Source organism: Oncorhynchus clarkii, chromosome 3, assembly GCF_045791955.1.
Source record: "Oncorhynchus clarkii lewisi isolate Uvic-CL-2024 chromosome 3, UVic_Ocla_1.0, whole genome shotgun sequence".
Taxonomy (NCBI): Eukaryota; Metazoa; Chordata; class Actinopteri; order Salmoniformes; family Salmonidae; genus Oncorhynchus; species Oncorhynchus clarkii.
In genome coordinates, this window is record NC_092149.1 from 28,239,800 (window position 1) to 28,257,966 (window position 18,167).

Consider the following 18,167-nt stretch of genomic DNA (forward strand, 5'->3'; position numbering starts at 1 on the left):
GTAACTATTCCCCAGGTCGTTGCTGCAAATGAGAATGTGTTCTCATTCAACTTACCTGGTAAAATAATGGATAAAAAAAAATAGGGAGAGGCATGTGTAGCCGAGTGATCAAAGGGTCCAATGAGTAGCAGTAGGTGAGTCTAGTGCCTCCCCCAAGATCAAACTGACATAAAAAATCTAATGAAATGCAACCTACTGTGATCAGAAATCTCAACTAGCAAGCAAGTCTGGCAGGGGGAGATTTTCTGCACAACACCGTTATCATTGCTATCAACTGGAATGAATCCTTACCCAGATCTTACTGTTGTTTTCATTTGGCAGACTAAGCACTTCTCATGAGCATCTGTATTTTTCCTAATTCCCGTTCAAGATACACCTTGTGTGTTCATACCGCCTTGTTTTTGATACAGTTGACATTCTGACATTACACATAATGGGGAAAATACCTTTTCTGTGTAATGTCAGCATATGAATTATACATTATTTTCCCAAGCAGGAAGCTATATCAAAACCGTCCGTGAAGGCTGAATGTGCCTACACTAATCCTTTCTGTGCCAGGGATGAAGTGGTTTTATGGAAAGAAAACTGAAAAATGAGATATCTTAACGAAACCATGAAAACCATGTTCAAGCTGAAGATAGCCGACAGGTAAAGCTATATACCTAGCTAAGTTACTCAGTGAAATATTTTGTCTTTGTAAACCTGAGGCTTTATTTAGACTAGTGTAAACCGGAGTGTTGACCATGCGTCATGTTGTTTCCCCCATAGGAACCCTCTAGTTCTGCCCCCCTGTTGACACAGACATGTAAACTCACCCACCACACCTTACTGAAGACTGTAATATATTTATTTGGCACAAAAAGACCAGGTACTCTATGCTGAAAGTGATATGTTATTGTGAGTAGTTATTATTACAATCACATTTTCATTGATCTTTTTAAAGATGTATTTCCAGTACTAAGTACTAGTTTCGGACTGTGTTCCATTCCAGACAGTGACATCAGCCCCTCCAGCACAAGACTATCATCACCACATCAAACGTCAGTGGAGACAATGATAAGACATCATGTCATTACCCAGTTCCAACAGTAATACACCAGGTAAAGTCTAGATTTATTGTAAATAACATGATCATATTACAAATCTATAATGATTGGTCTCCACCGCTAACCCTTTTGTTCATTGCCATTCATCCTCACTAGTCAATCAGGGATCGTGTCTAATTGGGAGAAATAAGGAAGTGTGTAAGAAGGAGTCAGCCAACGGCGACACAGGAGTCGGAACCTATGACAGCTCAAAGGAGGAGCATTACCTTAAATTGAAAAGGTACTATGTAACTAGAAAGTCTTGACTCTCATTCAGCGTCACCGCTAATCTGCATTTGTCAGTTGATTCCAATTTCTCACTGGCTTCATGCATATTTTAAGTTTTGTTTTGAATAGTTTATTAAACTTGCCTTTCCCCATGTGAACATTAGCAGGGTAGTGTGACATCGTTATTCAATTGAGTTGTTTTTCAAATGTGAAGGCTGCAGTTATGTAAGTTCACCACCTAGAGTTCAGTATGGCATTTTAACTTTTCTACCACCTCGCTCTTTCACTTTCTGCCTCAGTGCGGGACGGCTGCAGGACAGGAGTGACCCGTGGGTAAAGGATGAGAATGTGGAATTTGATTCAGATGAAGAGGAACCCTCATCCCTCCCATCCTCCCACTGACTCAGAGGGCTGACCAGATGAGCAGCAGGGACCAGACCTCAACACCAGCACCTTCCCACAATCCCTAGCCCTTTCCTCAAACCCTGCTGCTGACACAAAGGTCCCATTTGGACATACATCTGTTGACTCAACAATTATGAATGGCACTCTGTTGCAGTAATGACAACACTATAAGAGCAGCACTAGAAAATCTTGAACTGCCTCCATGCTTCCTTTGTTTACTCTATCTCAGGGTAGACACATTGGTGCTTGAGACAATGCTTTGACTGTTGTCACCCTGCGAGGGGTGGGAAGGGGGACGATTCTCAGCACCCTTTGTGTTATTCCGTTCGCCCATTTTATTTAGGTCCAACACCTCCCCTGTTAAGGCTAAGCTGTGATCTTACCATAAATCATCAGCAGATAGGACAATATTACTGCTAATCTTGGTAGTGTAACCACCGGTTAACATTCTTCAGAAGGTTCTCATTTGTGGCTCACCCCTAGACCACTCTATATATTGGATAACCCCCCTCCCTGGAGAAAGCGAGCGTGCGGACTTAACGTGGGTTAGTTTAAAACGATGACGTTAAAATGTGGCAATCTGAGTACCTGATTATTATTTGTGAGCTCATTGCGTGACTGCCACAAGGAGTTTGGAATGTTTGTTGACTGCATCGACACAGGAGCTCAACTGTCTTGTGTCATCAAGGCTGATGATGTTATGGAGTTAAATTGTCAATGCAATAAGTCACGTTGACTTTATCATGTTACTTGTACTTTCAGATGACTAAACAAAACAATTGTCCTCCACTGCTAACAATATCTGTTTGAATAACCCAGATACAAGGGAGTAAAATAAAGCACCACTTAACTTAGAATTGTATACCAGGTCAGTCACTAAATACCTTGCATGGTACCCTACATAACTATAAATACACATGCACTTTACTGTGGCTGAATGATCAAAGGGGAATAAATAACCCCGGGAATAGCATCTGGTATGGCAATACTGACCTTAAGTCACTACAAGCCTGGTCCCTGTGCCATTTCTTTACAAGAAATTCTGAAGGTTGCTTAAATTGAGCATAATAATCAAAACGCATTGCTTAATACAGGTATAAAATGAATGTGTACATGGAAAATGGAGCCACTCCAATGCTGTGAAAATCCTCAGATGTTAGCAGCTGTTTGGTGAGGGTTCATGAATCTCCTTGGGTGCATATGGGTGCCCCTCCCCTTCAGACCCTTTAAAAGTTGGTATATTCTGAGCAGGGTAACTCAAGCCCAGAGGACTAGGTTACATACCCAATAGAGGGGGGTAAAAATAGGTTGGGGTTTGGGGGGATCCGGCGGGCTCAATGAGGTATTGAATAGTTACGATTCTCACGATCTCGGAGCACACAGCGTACTCTTGTATCTGCTCGCATCTTGTACCTTGTGTCAGCTCTGAATTTTGAACCATAGATTTTATGAATGTTGAAATGGCAAAAATATCACATTCAGCCCATTAAAACAATGAATTATTTCAACGTTTATTAAAAGTATTTACAGATATTATTTTCCTAGATATAGCACCACTACCATGTAGGAGTTTTATCACCTCCATTTTCAGAGTATTATCATGGCGTACTCTAGAAGCATAAATGACACTTTACAACGATGTGACCTATGTATTCTTTTATGATGAATTCAATGGTCTACAAAAAGCTGTGGTAAACAAAATGCTTGGACACAGAAATCGAAATGAACACCCGGACTTGTGACGAGGCGCAGAGGGGTTGTAAAGGCTAGTTGCGCCCCATTGACAAAGCTAGCGCAAAGCTGTCAATGGCCGTTTTTAGAGTTGTTAGGTCCAAGGGGCTGAGTTGATTGTGCTCTCAAGACGTGAGCCTATCTTGTTGCTCCACTCTCGTCTCATCTTACTCTCTGTTGACGAACTGGACAGAGAAAGAAAAGGAACGATATGAGTCAGCCAGAGTACATTATCAATGGTCATCCGAAAGCTGAAATACCTCAGAACATGCAGAACACCTAGGACAACTAAACATGAACTGAAATGTAATCTGTCATTATCTCAGAATTATTGCCAGCCTCGTCACAAAAACCCCAACAGGAAGAATGTCAAGCACTTTAACATTGACCATGGCAGATGACGCACAACTGAAATACAATAATTGACAGTATGCATGCATTCTCCAGACACTCACTTATGTCGTTGTTCCTGGTGATGGCGATGGCTGCTCTAGCCCGAGGCCCCTGCTGGGTGAAGTGGTAGCCGATCTTTACGATGCTGGAGTTGTTCTCCAACATGGTGGCAATCTCCATCTCACAGGAGTCCCCCAGTTTCTGTCTCTAGGAGTGGGGTGGGTTAAAGGATGAAAAGGACTTCAATAACCCCATAACCACACAATACAATCATAGCATTGTCTTGTTATAAGTTTATCATTGTTTTTTCTCTCTCCAAAGTCTTTTCGTGTTTCTTGAGGAACTCATGAGGAATTTGTTTTATATTCTGTTGTTTATACAGCCTACATACAGTATGTAGCACTATTCAAATGCATGTATTCATACTACAGCATACTTTCTGTATGGGTGTCTGACCTGGTTGTCGATCTTGATCTCGGTCAGTGTGGTGTTGTTGGCCAAGGCCTTGACGATGGCATTCATGCCCTCGCAGGTGATGAAGTTAGACTCGATGTTAAGACTCTGCAGAGTGGTATTCTCCTGGAGCATCTCAGCAACAGCCTGGTTCACACACATCCACACTTATGTTACTAGAGTCACATTCATTAGTAACAGGTGAAAATTACAATAAGGATGTGAAAATGAGGAATCTTTGTGGCTTGTCTGCGGGAGAAGGATGTACTCACATAGGCCACGGGGTCGTTGCTACGGGTAGCGGCAATGCTCAGATACTCCACGTGGGTGTTGCCCTTCATCGCCTCAAAGATCTCTTTCAGTGTTGGGATGGGAACGTCCTACAGGACAGACAGACATCAATCACTGTATGCTGATTCAGTACGCCATAACACACAAGGCTACACGCTACCATAAAGGGATCTAATCCTCCATTGTAGAATTGGTCACGGTGTACGTTCAAACCATAGGATCTAAAGCCCACTGGCTTCACCTTGATGTTGTTGAGGTTGACATCAAACAGGCTGCTGTCGTTTTTCTGGATCAGCTGAAGGGTTTCCTCCACGTTTGTGGGGTTGGGGGGCTCGTCTGGGAAGACCTTGAATGCATCTGGTTTTACTACACCTGAAAGCACAGGAGTATCACAGGTTAGTGTAAGACTTTCCTAAACATGTAATATACAGAATACGTAGTAGGTATGTTCTGCTCTGCTGGTCAACCTCTTCATACGTACTGTTGATGCCCTCTGTGTTGGCGATGGTACCAGTGGTGCCCAAGGCGTCGTAGTACTGCTTGTTGCTCATCAGTGTGTACATTCCCAGAATAGCTGCAAAGAAATGGGATGGATTTATATATCTGTAACTCTCATTCACCATCCAGTAATATTTCCTCAGTTCAACATAATTAATGGTAGCTGTCAGCTGAGACCTTTAGCATGTTATTGTCCCAGTAAGTAATCACAAGGCCTTAATTATAACTAAACTGAGAGTGTATGTGACTGCAATTATTTATGAGGGCATTGTTTTGACAGGCAGGTCTCCCAATCTCAATTATACTCTACATATCTTCACGTAGAGAGGTGTATCTATTTCAACAACTGAATTGTACGTTTACAGTATACACCCAACACTGTGCAGTACATTGTATCATGAGAAATACTAGGTACAGTATTTACCATGTTATGCACGTGCCTACTCTGTGTCTGCTTGACCAGATAAGGACATTGTAGCCTTTCCTCAGTTCTTACAGAGAGAGCTGCAGTCTCTGTCTTTAATCTCAGTGCCTCCAGGCCCTAAGGACGTTATGACACCAAACATGAATGTGAGCCATGCAGACACATCAAGCCCAATGTTATTCTAACTGAAAATGTGCCAACACGTAATGAATGGTTATTCGGCCCCTCATTTAGATGCATACATAGACATAGAGGCCATTGTATTGTTCAGTTTGACACCATGCCCTGGGGACGAGTACTTTGAATTCCAAATATGCGGGTGAGTTAGCGCAGCACTGCTAATTTGACAAGATGGGACGTTGGATGTAGAACAATGGGCTCCTAAAAATATAGACTGGTGCTGCTGTTTCTTTGCTCAAATCTCCAGTAGAGGGCAGCACTTTGAATGCCTCTCCCAGTCTCATTACAGTCAGCCCCTCGCCACCAAACTGTGTTACACACCAACTGCTGTGGCAGCAAACCCCCAACGGCCCCTGCCCCCGGGCTCCAATCTGGGGCAGGCTGGGAATTATAGGAGGGAAGGCCTTGTGAGGAGAGAGGTATCCAGAGTCAGCTGGTCTGGTGCAAAATGTGCCAATGTCACCCGGCTTGACTCTACAGTAGCTTTACAGTACAACCCAGCCTCTCAATAATAACAACAATTCCCAAAATACCATCAGTATTATTAAGAGTCAAAAGTATTAATTAAATCTCTACCGACTGAGGTCTCCCTCCCTTGCTGCTGGTGGAGCCGGCCAGGCAGCTATGCTATTGTGGACTCAGATCCAGCCCTAAACAAAAGAGTGACAGAGGCTAACGAAAGTTTAATCCTCATCTGGACTCCCTCCAGGGTCAAAACTTTGTTCTCAATGAGGGGGTTAATGACAGGCTAATCTATGTGGACATACAGTTCCACTCCCCAAACTCCCCCACTGTGACTTTCCAGACACCTATGCTCTGTGGCTGTGGCTCTGCCATTAAAGGAAAAGCAGTTAGGAGGCCTGCCCCTCGGACTGAGGCAGGCCTGGCTCCCTTGCACAGTGGGTGGATACGGACGGGGGGATTTAACTATTGTGATAAACAGTGTTTGTTCTGGGCCATACTCTGAATTATATATGCATAAGGGTGTTATGGTCTCAAATGGTTGTGTAGCTTAAAAGAGGATTCTCATCGAATTAGATATCATTTGGAAACAAAAAATGTACGGTGTGTTTTTTGGGTGAAAATCGCCTATATCAAATTGAACCATAAATAACTTTGTTGTTTTGAAAACAATGTCAGAGAGCACAGATGCAGTAAATGATGAAGTCCTTGTTATGCGTTGTTATGAAGTAAGCACAGTGAGAGTGTAAAAACAACCAACAAATCTGGTTGGTACTGTAAGTGTTGACCGCACGAGACCAAAGTATCTGTTGAACGCATGTTCAAGCTGAACTGAACTCATTTGACATCTCCATTGGGGTAAACATGAAAAAAAATGAAAACTTGTTGATTCAATTAATTACCTTTAAAACAAGGTTGCCTCTTGTTTGGTATAAATTGATATAGTAGCTTTACCCAACAGACAAGTCTTTGACTCCCTCCCCATCCCTCTTTCCATTCCTTCCTTCTTTTGGTGGCTCTTGGCCAGCTTATTTTCGTGTTGCTGCTGAGCGCATGGAATTGGAGCCCCCCCATGCCATGTCCCACATCCCATGTCTCTGCATGTCTCTATGTGTGGGAGTGGGTCTGTGAAGCACTGGAACAATAATATTATGGATCAATGAGGAATGGAATAATGTGGGTCTATGACAAAATAATAAAATAGGTCACTGTAAACAATTGGGTTCCGATACACAGGGCTGGCTGTGAGCCAATGAGGTAACCATGGGCTGTTTTCCCCTAAGGTGGGCGGGGCCACAATGTTCTATCTACCAGCTGGGAGTATTGGGCAACATCACATTGAAACAATGTAAGGACACAGAGGGATAGGGCGGCAGGTAGCCTAGCGGTTGGGAGTATTGGGCAACATCACATTGAAACAATGTAAGGACACAGAGGGATAGGGCGGCAGGTAGCCTAGCGGTTGGGCCAGGTAACAGAAAGGTAGCTGGTTGGAATCCCTGAGCTGACTAGGTGAAAAATCTGATGATGTGCCTTTGAGTAAGGCACTTAACCCTAAATGCTCCTGTAAGTCGCTCTGGACAAGAGCATCTGCTATATGACAAACAATGTTTTTAAAAATGATAGATTCTCACCTGCGATGTCACACATCTCAGCGTCTGTGGCATTCTTCAGAGCCTCCTCCAGCTCAGGCTCCAGGGTGATCTGCTCATGGTCGGGGATCTTTCCATGGCCCTCCTTAGGAACAAATGCTCTCCCTGGTGAGGGACAGAGAGAGAGAGAAGAAGGAGAGAAGGAGAGAGAAAGGCACACATACAAAGGGACTGTCAGGGCAACAAGTATCCAAGGGGTCATTAGCAGACTGTGTAGCACGTGTTTTTTTGGTACAATCGAGGGGAAAATCTTTGTTCTCTCAGTAAGTATCTTGTATCATATAACATTCTTTGAGACTATAAAAATTGCCATGATTGTAATATGCCCCTTACAGTGGATTTGTCTGTGTTGTGGTAAAAAAAAATGATTTGGATTGTTTCTGAAAACACTAAGAACACCCTGGTTTATATGGGCTTTGTGAATAAACTCCAATAAACTCCATTTTCTATTGTATAATTGTATGCATCTCATTTCCATATCAATGTTACACAAACCGCTAAAATTACACTTTTAAGTCATCACTTACCATTACTTATTTATAAAGTTCAAAACATTGGATTGTTTTTCAGTTTAAAGCAGTGGTTCTGAAACTGTGGGTCGGGACCCAAAAGCCACTCATGGAAGAGCCCCCCCCGGTGTAGTGTGGAGTAGTGGAGTCAATAGTGTTGTTCAGTAGTGTAGTGTACCGTACCTTTCTTCTCGCCAGTAAAGGGCACCAGGTCATCTCTGTCCTCGTGCTCCAGAGCTGTTTTCTCTAAGTGATCCAGCAGGGCGTCACGGTCAAACGCCCCCGTTGGGCTCTTCTTGGTCTGGTCACGCTGGCGGTACCCGGCTGGCAGGATGGCATTCTGGGACAGAAACAGTAGGGGTCAGAGGGCATGTGGACATTGTACAAAGAGTTCTGAATCCTCTGGGGTTCTAGTAACTGGTTGTGTGAGACTGTGTTTTTTTAGATGTTGGAAAATGGATTTATACGATTTATGACTACAGTATAAAGCTACGTAATCCCCAGGGAATTCCTAAGTAAGTCTTACAATGTCAGAGAACAAGATAACATGGGGATTGTGTTCTGTGTGTATCAGTGAATCTGTTGTACAAGGCACGCCAGGATTGTGGGTTCGGTTCCAGGGCCACCCACATGTAAAATGTATGCATGGATGACTAAGTCGCGTTTGGATGGAAAGTGTCTGCTAAATGGCATATTATTATTATTATTATTATTATACAATGAGCCTTGTGCATTCCTCAGTCTTTGAGTCCTAAAGGCTTCCCCCATGCCCATATATTGTGTGCTGGGGGTATCTTTTCTACAATGAATTCTCTTTTTTTGTCACCAGGGGCCCTCTGGGGCCCTCAGTACCTCGGGGTCCATCTCCAGCAGCTCACACTCTAGCGCCTCTATCTCCTCAGGGCTCATCCCTTTGAGGATGGCATCCTCGTCGATGTCCCGGGGGTCGCTTTTCGACATGTCTGCAGGCTGGCTGGGCTCTTAGCTAGGGTCACAAACACACCACACACCCCTGGGGTAGAGCAGGGCACTGTCTGTGGGGAGAGCCAAGAGAAAGGAGAGGATGCACTTGTGAGACAGGGATATAGATTGGACAGCTCTTGACAGATATGACCTCTGATAATAACAGTGAAGGATACTATGTGTTGGTGTCCTGTTAGGACTAGCCAGTGTGACAGAACCTGGGTAGCTAGGACTTAAGCACACCAACTATTTTCATGGACTGTGTCTCGTGAGCAACTTACGATCTCCATTGAGTATTATTGTTGCCAGTCCACAGTGTTGCCTCTATGAGGGTATGATGGTAATAATAACTGTACTTCCAGTGATCAACACATATTTCACTAGGAAACCCTGCGGTACACATGAATGCACAAATAAGCACTACTGGGCTACAATGCACAAACACTGCAACATTTGAACTGAGCACTCCTTTTCCCTCCGGAAACTGAACTGAAATGAACACACTCCTATAGAACTGAAGCTATGGATTCAAAAGGTAGAGGGAGAGAGCGAGGGAGAAGGAAAGAAAACGTGAAGGAGAGGGAGAGAGAGTGCAGGTTCTTTGCTATTCTTAGTTCCAATGTGGTGAGCTAGGGGTTTAGAGTTACAGAGGCGAGGACAGCGGAGCAGAGGGATGCGTTCCCTTATTTATCACTGGCTGACACCCGCTAGCGGCCCCACCCGTATTCCCTCTACACCCACCGGTGGACAAGCCCAGATAGAGACACAACACAGATCTGAGTTCAGTTTCAAGCGAGAGATGAGCTCAACCATGAAACAAACACAAAGCCTTGGCACTCAGTGGAATAAATACAACAACAATATCATACTGTATATACCTCTGGCAAAACAGGTGACTCATAGGTATGAGTAACGCACCTATCAAGTGTAGGGTCAAAGCCATTTACGTTTTCAATTTTAAATCCACATTCCATTTCATATTAGTCTTATTAGGAAATGTTTTCAGAATTGACCCTGACCACTTATGTGGTAAATAAAACACAAAATTGGACCTTTATGTGAACCGCAAGTCTACCATTGAAACCGAAACAGTTCTATGAGAGCTATTCAAGGTTACTGACAAGCTCAAGTCAATGATTGGTAATTTAACACTCCAAGTCAATAACAGAAAACCTCATTCATCCATCAATAGGAAATCAATGTCCTGAGTGTTGAACAAGTCCATTAGTAGCTGATTGTTGTGGTGTCTAACCTTGTTCCTTTCTGCAAAGGTAACAGTGGTGTGCTTTGCAGCCCTAGATCAAGTTACAATGTCAAACGTTATTAGAGTGGCCACACACACATCTTGTGACTTATTGCAAACACACACCGACACACCTTGTGACTAACGAATAGACTGCATTCATTGAATGCTTAGTCTACCTGTAGGTAATGCTCTGGGGATGACAATACCCTTTGTGTGTGTGTGTGTGTGTGTGTGTGTGTGTGTGTGTGTGTGTGTACGTGTGTGTACGTGTGTGTACGTGTGTGTACGTGTGTGTACGTGTGTTTTGCCATGTTGTAATTAGTGAGTTATCATAGACTTACAGTAAAACATGCCATTACCACAGAAATATTGTAAAGGGTGTGTATAATAACTTCAAGTGTGTGAAGTGTTTTTGTGTGTGACGACGGCATGTGTCCATGTATGTTTGTGCTGCATTGTGCTGAGGGGACACCTCGTCAGCTGACGAGGGGACACCTCGTCAGCACAATGCAGCTCTAATGTGTTAAGCCAATGACACAAACATTGGATCAAACAGCTGAGTGTGTAAAAAGACGGAAGTGATTATGGAGCAAACAACTGTATGTACCTTTAAGTTTCCATCTTTCCCTGATGAAGACGTAGTGCCAAGAAGCATTGGCATTTTGTTTGTTCTCTTGAACATTGCAGGAACAACTTGGACTTGACTGGATGCAAAAGCAGCACGGCTTTCTCCTTTTCTCATTTGCATGGACAGATGAGGACAAACGTACAACTTCATCGAGCTACATTCAGGTGTAACACAACGGGGCAACATCCAAACATGAATCTCCTGATTCAACTGCACCAAAGCCCTTGAGCCCACGAGGTTTGTTTGAATAACTAGGCTGCATGAACTATCGCTCGGAGTTTTACAACATCCTTGCCTCAGTATACAACACTACCAAGTGCAGAAGTTTTACTGTGTATGAATGAGACTATACCCTTTCAGCACAACAAGTGTTCTGAAACCTTAAAAAGCCTTCTGACAAATGTGCTTGATAAGTGTTCAAGAGGCAGAATGCCATGTTTTGATTCATTATGTGATTTTAATGGGCTTTTAAACATACAGCTTTCAGGATTTAATGAGCATGTTTCATATTCCTGGGAGATGTCAGACTGGAAAGTAGTGGGCACACACCGGTTCATAGTATTCTCATTGGGTTCCTATGGGAACCAACCAACCTAGTATCTGAGGGGAACAGTGTCACCTGACAAAGCCTGCTGGACATTTCTTTCAATCTGGAATCTCAACTATTCCCTGCACCTGGGTTATGCCTGGCTAAGAGATTCTCTTGGTAAAGATAGTTATTTAATCGCTACACACTACTTAACCACATACCACTTCAAGCATCTTTATCTTAGTTGTGGCCGCTAACCATCTGAGGAGTTGGTTAGCAAAATCCCAGCGACCTGTGCCGCTCCGGGGGACCTCTGGTTCAGCCAATCAAAACTTCAGAAAATGTGCACCTGGCTGCACAGATAGCCACTCGGAGCACATCTGTTGAGAGGAGTGGGGACCACCAAACTGGTGCATCCACTTATATTCATCATGGCTTTATGTTAATTTCCCATCAACTGCATGGCATGGTGGCCATGATGTCACACGCTGTTGTGTTAGAGAGGCTCTGCTTTTTCCACTAGTGTCATCTGGTTCTGACAACGCTCACTCCCACTTTGTAATCTCAGCTACTCTGTGCAGGTCCACTAAAAGCTTGTGGAACCTTGGGACCAAATTAAGGGTCCACAAGCTGTATGGTGATGTCCACTCCAAGTTTAATATCCTACAAAGTCCAAGTCTCTGAGAGGTACAAAGTTCCAACAACTCATACAAAACAACTGTCTTGTTGTACAGTCAAAAGTGACTGTTCGTACAATGTTCCGACAAGCCACATGACTCGGGTGATACTGGAAAGATCATTAGAGAGAGGGCCCAAAGTGTCAAAGCAGTGAGTCATTCCTCCGTTTGACAGGTCAAAATATTTCACATTATTGTGTAAAATTCCAAATCAACCGCAGCTTAATTTTAGCTTCACAGGTCAGCTACTTCCAACGGTGTAAATCTTTCCCGGCTTTGGTTGCGCCATTCACCCCACACTGGAGTTCCACTTGGAGGACTTAAAGCAACTTGTCTGAGAATATCGTCTACTGTCCAACATGGAAGGGTTGTTGTTCCACTGAATTGTGGGAGGAAAAAGAGGCAAAGGTACCTGAAAAATGTTAATGCTCATATTTTTTATTTAGCTGAGGAAACTGTTCTCATCTACATTGTATGAACATATGTTCTTGGCTTCCATGGTATTTGCCATTCACCATAACTACAATGTTTTGATGACAACACATCAATATGGAAGTTTTCATAGCCTGAATGCAAGTAGAATTGCTTTTAAAGTACAAGCAACTGTTCAGAAAAGAGTAAGAACTCTCTAATAGGTGGGAATATATCTTTACAGCAATACAAGGACATTGTAATTCAGCTCCATGCGTCTCTAAACTGCCGTAAGTCCACATCGTTAGCCACGGTGAATACACACATTTTGTGCCTGTTTTAAAGACTTTAGCACAAATCAGCTGCAACTGGCCCTAAAGACGACTTGATCCAGCCAACACAGCTATTCAAACGTCATGTGCTGCAGTGAAGTTAGCTGGGAGTGGGGTTGAGGGACGACCCCTTAAATCTACCATCCCCTGAGACAACACCACAAAAGTGTAGAGCGATGGACAGCTATGAGATGACTTAACCCCAGCATACCAGAAAAAGATCTTCAATTGAGTGACAATACTTTAGCTTAGGGTTTCACTGGACTCCCATAGGAGAAACAGGAAAACGTCTCTGCAGACTTCCAGTCAGATGCAAATGTATTTAATTGTGGCTGAGCTTTCGGTCAGTCAACCTTCATCAGAGCACTGGACTCCCATTGGAAATGCCCAACTGTCAACTGTCAAAGCCGTGGCCAAAATAATCCAAGGCAATTAGAAGACCAACACACCAACTTCTACAGTCAAAGTGAAGTATTCAAGCAATACCAACATATTCCAATGTTGGATGAAATGAACCTGCTATAAAGTCGTTCAATTCTAATGCTGTCAAACTATATTCACAAACTCGTCTCCCTAACTTTTCTGTCCCTGACACAGTCTCTCACACACAGACACATGCACATTGGGTATAGCTTAGCCCCAAGCAGACACAGAGAGAGAGAGATTAAAGAAAGGGCCACCCTCATGCCAACGGTATCCCCACAGTTGAGAGAGAAGCAGCCTCCCACCTACCTTCACAGAGTTGCAGTGCTGGAGCCCTCTACAAGGCAAAGCCTGCTGTTGGAACCTGAGAATGGTGGTTCTCTTTTTTCTATCCCCTCCCACCGGTTTTCTTTTTTCTATACCCCCCTCCCCTCCACTCCCTTCTCCTATCTCCCCCTCCCCTCCTATCTCCCCCTTCCCTCCTCTCCCCTCCTCTCCTCTCCCTTCTCCCCCTCCCCTCTCTTCTCTTCTCTTGCTGTCCAGCCTTCTATGCTGAGACAGGGATACTGGCAGCACTTTGAGAGGTCAGCATTTTATTACTCTGGCTTTGCAAGAGTGACTGTGAATCACTAAGCAGAGGGAGAGGGAGAGAGGGAGAGAGCGCGAGAGAGAGAGAGGGAGAGACATGAAGGGAGGGGCTTGAGTGATGCCAATGTACTAATCAGTGCCTCAATTAATAGAGAGCCAACCAAGTGTAGTAGGTAACAGTGACATCTACTGGTGCTTTCTGAATCTCTGACAAAAGTTGTAACTACAGTTTATCAGGTTAAGACAGTATACAGTGGTACTCTGTGGTATTCATAATTCCTATCGTACCTTTACTCGACATCTCCAGCCCAGACTCCACTTTAATAATATGCTCGGCTACCACATTTAGCGACAACATGTGATTTGAGTATCAGAGGGGCCTCCTTGTCCAATAGGGTCATCAGATGAGTCCATCAAATTGACCAACACTGGGGTGACCTAAACTGTGAACTTCCAGTGACCTGAAACAAACAGAACATGACATGGAGGAGCGTTTCAAGGGGTTGGCTACCTAAGCGTAAGTGAACAGGTTACATGTTTGGGTTTGGGTCAGTGTTACCGTCAGTTGATATTTTTAGGAAGAGATTAAGGGACAGGATAAGGATTTTAGACCTGGGTTCTAATAACTGCCACTACAGTCTTTATCTCTTCCCTTATGTAGATATATTCCTTGCCATCCTTTCTCCCAACTTCTTTGATTCATTCTCTTTGTCGATGCGTGTTTTCTTCACTGTGAGGAACTGTGTGCTAAGCACCAAGAACTGCCCTGGGCCCATCTGTAAGATTTAATTGCGCCTCTATAAACTCTATTCAGTACAGCAGGTTTAATATCAGGTGCAAGAGACAGTCTAACAAATGCCCACACGGTGGCAGCACATACTCAAAGTTGAGTGTGTCCTAATGATTCATGACTTATAAGAGTTAATATGGGTAGTTTCTTGTATTTGGGGGTTGTTTCTGATAGTATGATGTTTTTGGGTTGTATCGGGTTGCTAGGATCCCAACATATGTGGCTTGACATAGAGTTCTCTGCCTTTTTGAATGAACAATAGGTTGGTTTACTGTTGAATTAAATCAATCATTACATGTAGGGAAACTGCCTTCTCCAAAGCTAGGTGCCAGGTCGTCAAGGTGGTGTTTCCAAGTATTTTCTTTGTTGACTTAGAGCAGTTTAATCAAACAACCTGCTACCAAGATCTACGTCTTATCACAGTATCAGTCTGATGTTTTGCTTCAAGGTTGTGTTTTCCACCCTCTTTGGTTTCATTTTGACGTTTTTTGATCATTTGAGGCTCTTTATCACATACTGTTTTGATCATTCAATGTAAAACTCAACTAAACCTCATGGTTTGTTTTGCACATTGGCATCACTCAACCCCCCCCCCCCCCCCCCCCCCCAACCAACCAGAGAGAGAGAGCGAGAGACACAGAGAGAGACAGAGAGAGATACACAGAGAGAGAGACACACAGAGATACACACAGAGAGAGAGAGACACAGAGAGAGAGAGAGACACAGAGAGGGAGAGAGAGACACACAGAGAGAGACACACAGAGAGAGAGAGAGAGACACAGAGAGAGAGAGACACACAGAGAGAGAGAGAGACAGAGAGAGAGAGACACACAGAGAGAGAGACACAGAGAGAGAGACACAGAGGGAGAGACAGAGAGAGAGAGAGAGAGACGCCAGGGCTATTATCAGTCAACAGGAAACTACACTAGAGTTGGTAGAATGGGGCTCTCCCCTGACGTTCAAACACTCACACCGCACCCGATCCCCAGGGACCTAAGCAAATGAAGTGGTTTCTGAAATTCTGTTTATATATATATATATTACAGAAGAAACCCCTCCTGTTTTAATAGTAACCAATGGCTCTAAGACCACCACTTTGAATAAGAAGTGGGTGTATTTTTCCCATGAATTACCGTCACACAACTACCTGCTAACTAGAAAAGAGAAGTCACATACACAGGAACGTACACACTTCCCCATTCAAGGCTGTGAATTGAATGTAGAAACCTATTTTCGATGACAGAAATAGGACTGAGCTAAACAGGGGGCCTCTGTCTTAAAAACTCAGCACATCCCTTTTTCAGGACCCTGTCATTCAAAGATAAAAATCCAAATAACTTCACAGATCTTCATTGTAAAGGGTTAAAACACTGTTCCCCATGCTTGTTCAATGAATCATAAACATTTAAGACACTTACAGACGGTAGGCATTTAAGGTCATAGTTATGAAAACTTAGGACACTAAAGAGGCCTTTCTACTGACTCTGAAAAACACCAAAAGAAAGATGCTCAGGGTCCCTGGTCATCTGCGTGAACGTGTCTCAGATGTGGCCAGGGCGATACATTGCAATGTCTGTACTGTGAGACGCCTAAGACAACGCTACAGGGAGACAACATGGACAGCTGATCGTCCTCGCAGTGGCAGACCATGTGTAACAACACCTGCACAGGATCGATACATCACATCTGCAGGACAGGTTCAGGATGGTAACAACAACTGCCCAAGTTACACCAGGAACGCACAATCCCTCCATCAGTGCTCAGACTGTCCGCAATAGGCTGAAAGACGGAGGGCTTGTAGGCCTGTTGTAAGGCAGGTCCTCACCAGACATCACTGGCAACAACGTCGCCTATGGACGCAAACCCACCCTCGCTGGACCAGACAGGACTGACAAAAAGTGTTCTTCACTGACGAGTCGCAGTTTTGTCTCACCAGGGGTGATGGTCAGATTCGCATTTATCATCGAAGGAATGAGCGTTACACCAAGGCCTGTACTCTGGAGTGGGATCGATTTGGAGGTGGAGAGTCCGTCATTGTCTGGGGCAGTGTGTCACAGCATCATTGGACTCAGCTTGTTGTCATTGCAGGCAATCTCAACGCTGTGCATTACAGGGAAGACATCCTCCTCCCTCATGTGGTACCTTTCCTGCAGGCTCATCCTGACATGACCCTCCAGCATGACAATGCCGCCAGCTATACTGCTCATTCTGTGCATGATTTCCTGCAAGACAGGAATGTCAGTGTTCTGCTATGGCCATTGAAGAGCCCGGATCTCAATCCCATTGAGCACATCTGGGACCTGTTGGATCGGAGGGTGAGGGCTAGGGCCATTCCCTCCAGAAATGTCTGGGAACTTGCAGGTGCCTTGGTGGAAGAGTGGGGTAACATCTCACAGTAAGAACTGGCAAATATGGTGCAGTCCATGAGGAGGAGATGCACTGCAGTACTTAATGCAGCTGGTAGCCACACCAGATAGTGACTGTTACTTTTGATTTTGAGTCCCCCCCCTATGTTCAGGGACACATTATTCAATTTATGTTAGTCACAGGTCTGTAGAACTTGTTCAGTTTATGTCTCAGTTGTTGAATCTTGTTATGTTCATACAAATATTTACACATGTTAAGTTTGCTGAAAATAAACGCAGTTGACAGTGAGAGGACGTTTCTTTTTTTGCTGAGTTTAGAAGGAGGATGGAACATGGTGAGCCCATAACTGACAATAGGCCTTTGTCCCAAGGAATGTTCCCACAGAGCTGGTGTAGCAGCCTACATAGAAGGATCAGAGCAGTTGGTGCTGTGTTTACAGCAAACAAGCTCTGTCCTTCTTGGACTTGACTGTATGTTCCTCCATGTTTGTTATGGTTGAAGAACACTGTCACCCATAGGCTACATGGGATATAAGACAACAAGCACATACTGTACCATTCCAACACCACCTTAATATGGATCATCTGGTAGACTTACTAAATCAATTAAAACCTGCCTGTGTGGTTTGTGTAATAAATTGTGACCACAATGTTCAATGTGTGTGTACTGTATAAGCTGTATCCTTGGTGATAGGTCAATTCATGGTCGTAACTCAGTTAAAGTACCAGATCAAATCAGTTAAAGTACCAGAAGGCCGCTCCCTTTGACTCATCTAAATGCCTATACAAAGTCTAGTGACTCTCAGGTACATTGTGGATCTGGGCAGTGTTCAGGGTGGAATTACATTACTTGAATGTTGTAACACATAAATAGCGTTGAGCTGAATATTTGTGTTGTCTGAG

At 43.9% G+C, this 18,167-nt stretch overlaps 1 protein-coding gene and 1 long non-coding RNA gene across 4 annotated transcripts; one reads left to right on the forward strand and one right to left on the reverse strand.

Annotated features, from left to right (window-relative positions):
• The first annotated feature begins 583 nt into the window (after positions 1-583).
• Positions 584-1,848, forward strand: LOC139392372 (uncharacterized). Its single transcript, XR_011629663.1, has 5 exons — positions 584-648; positions 769-868; positions 996-1,100; positions 1,203-1,326; positions 1,613-1,848. It is a non-coding gene; the product is annotated as an uncharacterized lncRNA (long non-coding RNA).
• A 1,356-nt stretch (positions 1,849-3,204) lies between these two features.
• Positions 3,205-14,154, reverse strand: LOC139392345 (tropomodulin-4-like). 3 transcript variants are annotated; one of them, XM_071140286.1, is made up of 11 exons: positions 11,128-13,849; positions 9,556-9,664; positions 9,164-9,345; positions 8,495-8,651; positions 7,785-7,907; positions 5,068-5,160; positions 4,828-4,958; positions 4,568-4,675; positions 4,299-4,442; positions 3,905-4,049; positions 3,205-3,634 (listed from the first exon to the last, which is right to left on the reverse strand). In XM_071140286.1, exons 3-11 carry the CDS (start codon positions 9,269-9,271, stop codon positions 3,612-3,614), a joined length of 1,032 nt encoding a protein of 343 aa, XP_070996387.1. In that variant the 5' UTR covers positions 9,272-9,345; positions 9,556-9,664; positions 11,128-13,849; the 3' UTR covers positions 3,205-3,611. The 3 variants fall into 3 exon arrangements, with proteins under 3 accessions (XP_070996387.1, XP_070996369.1, XP_070996378.1); XM_071140268.1 differs by lacking the exon at positions 9,556-9,664 and having other exon boundaries at positions 13,830-14,154; XM_071140277.1 differs by having other exon boundaries at positions 9,556-13,838.
• Positions 14,155-18,167: the final 4,013 nt, after the last annotated feature.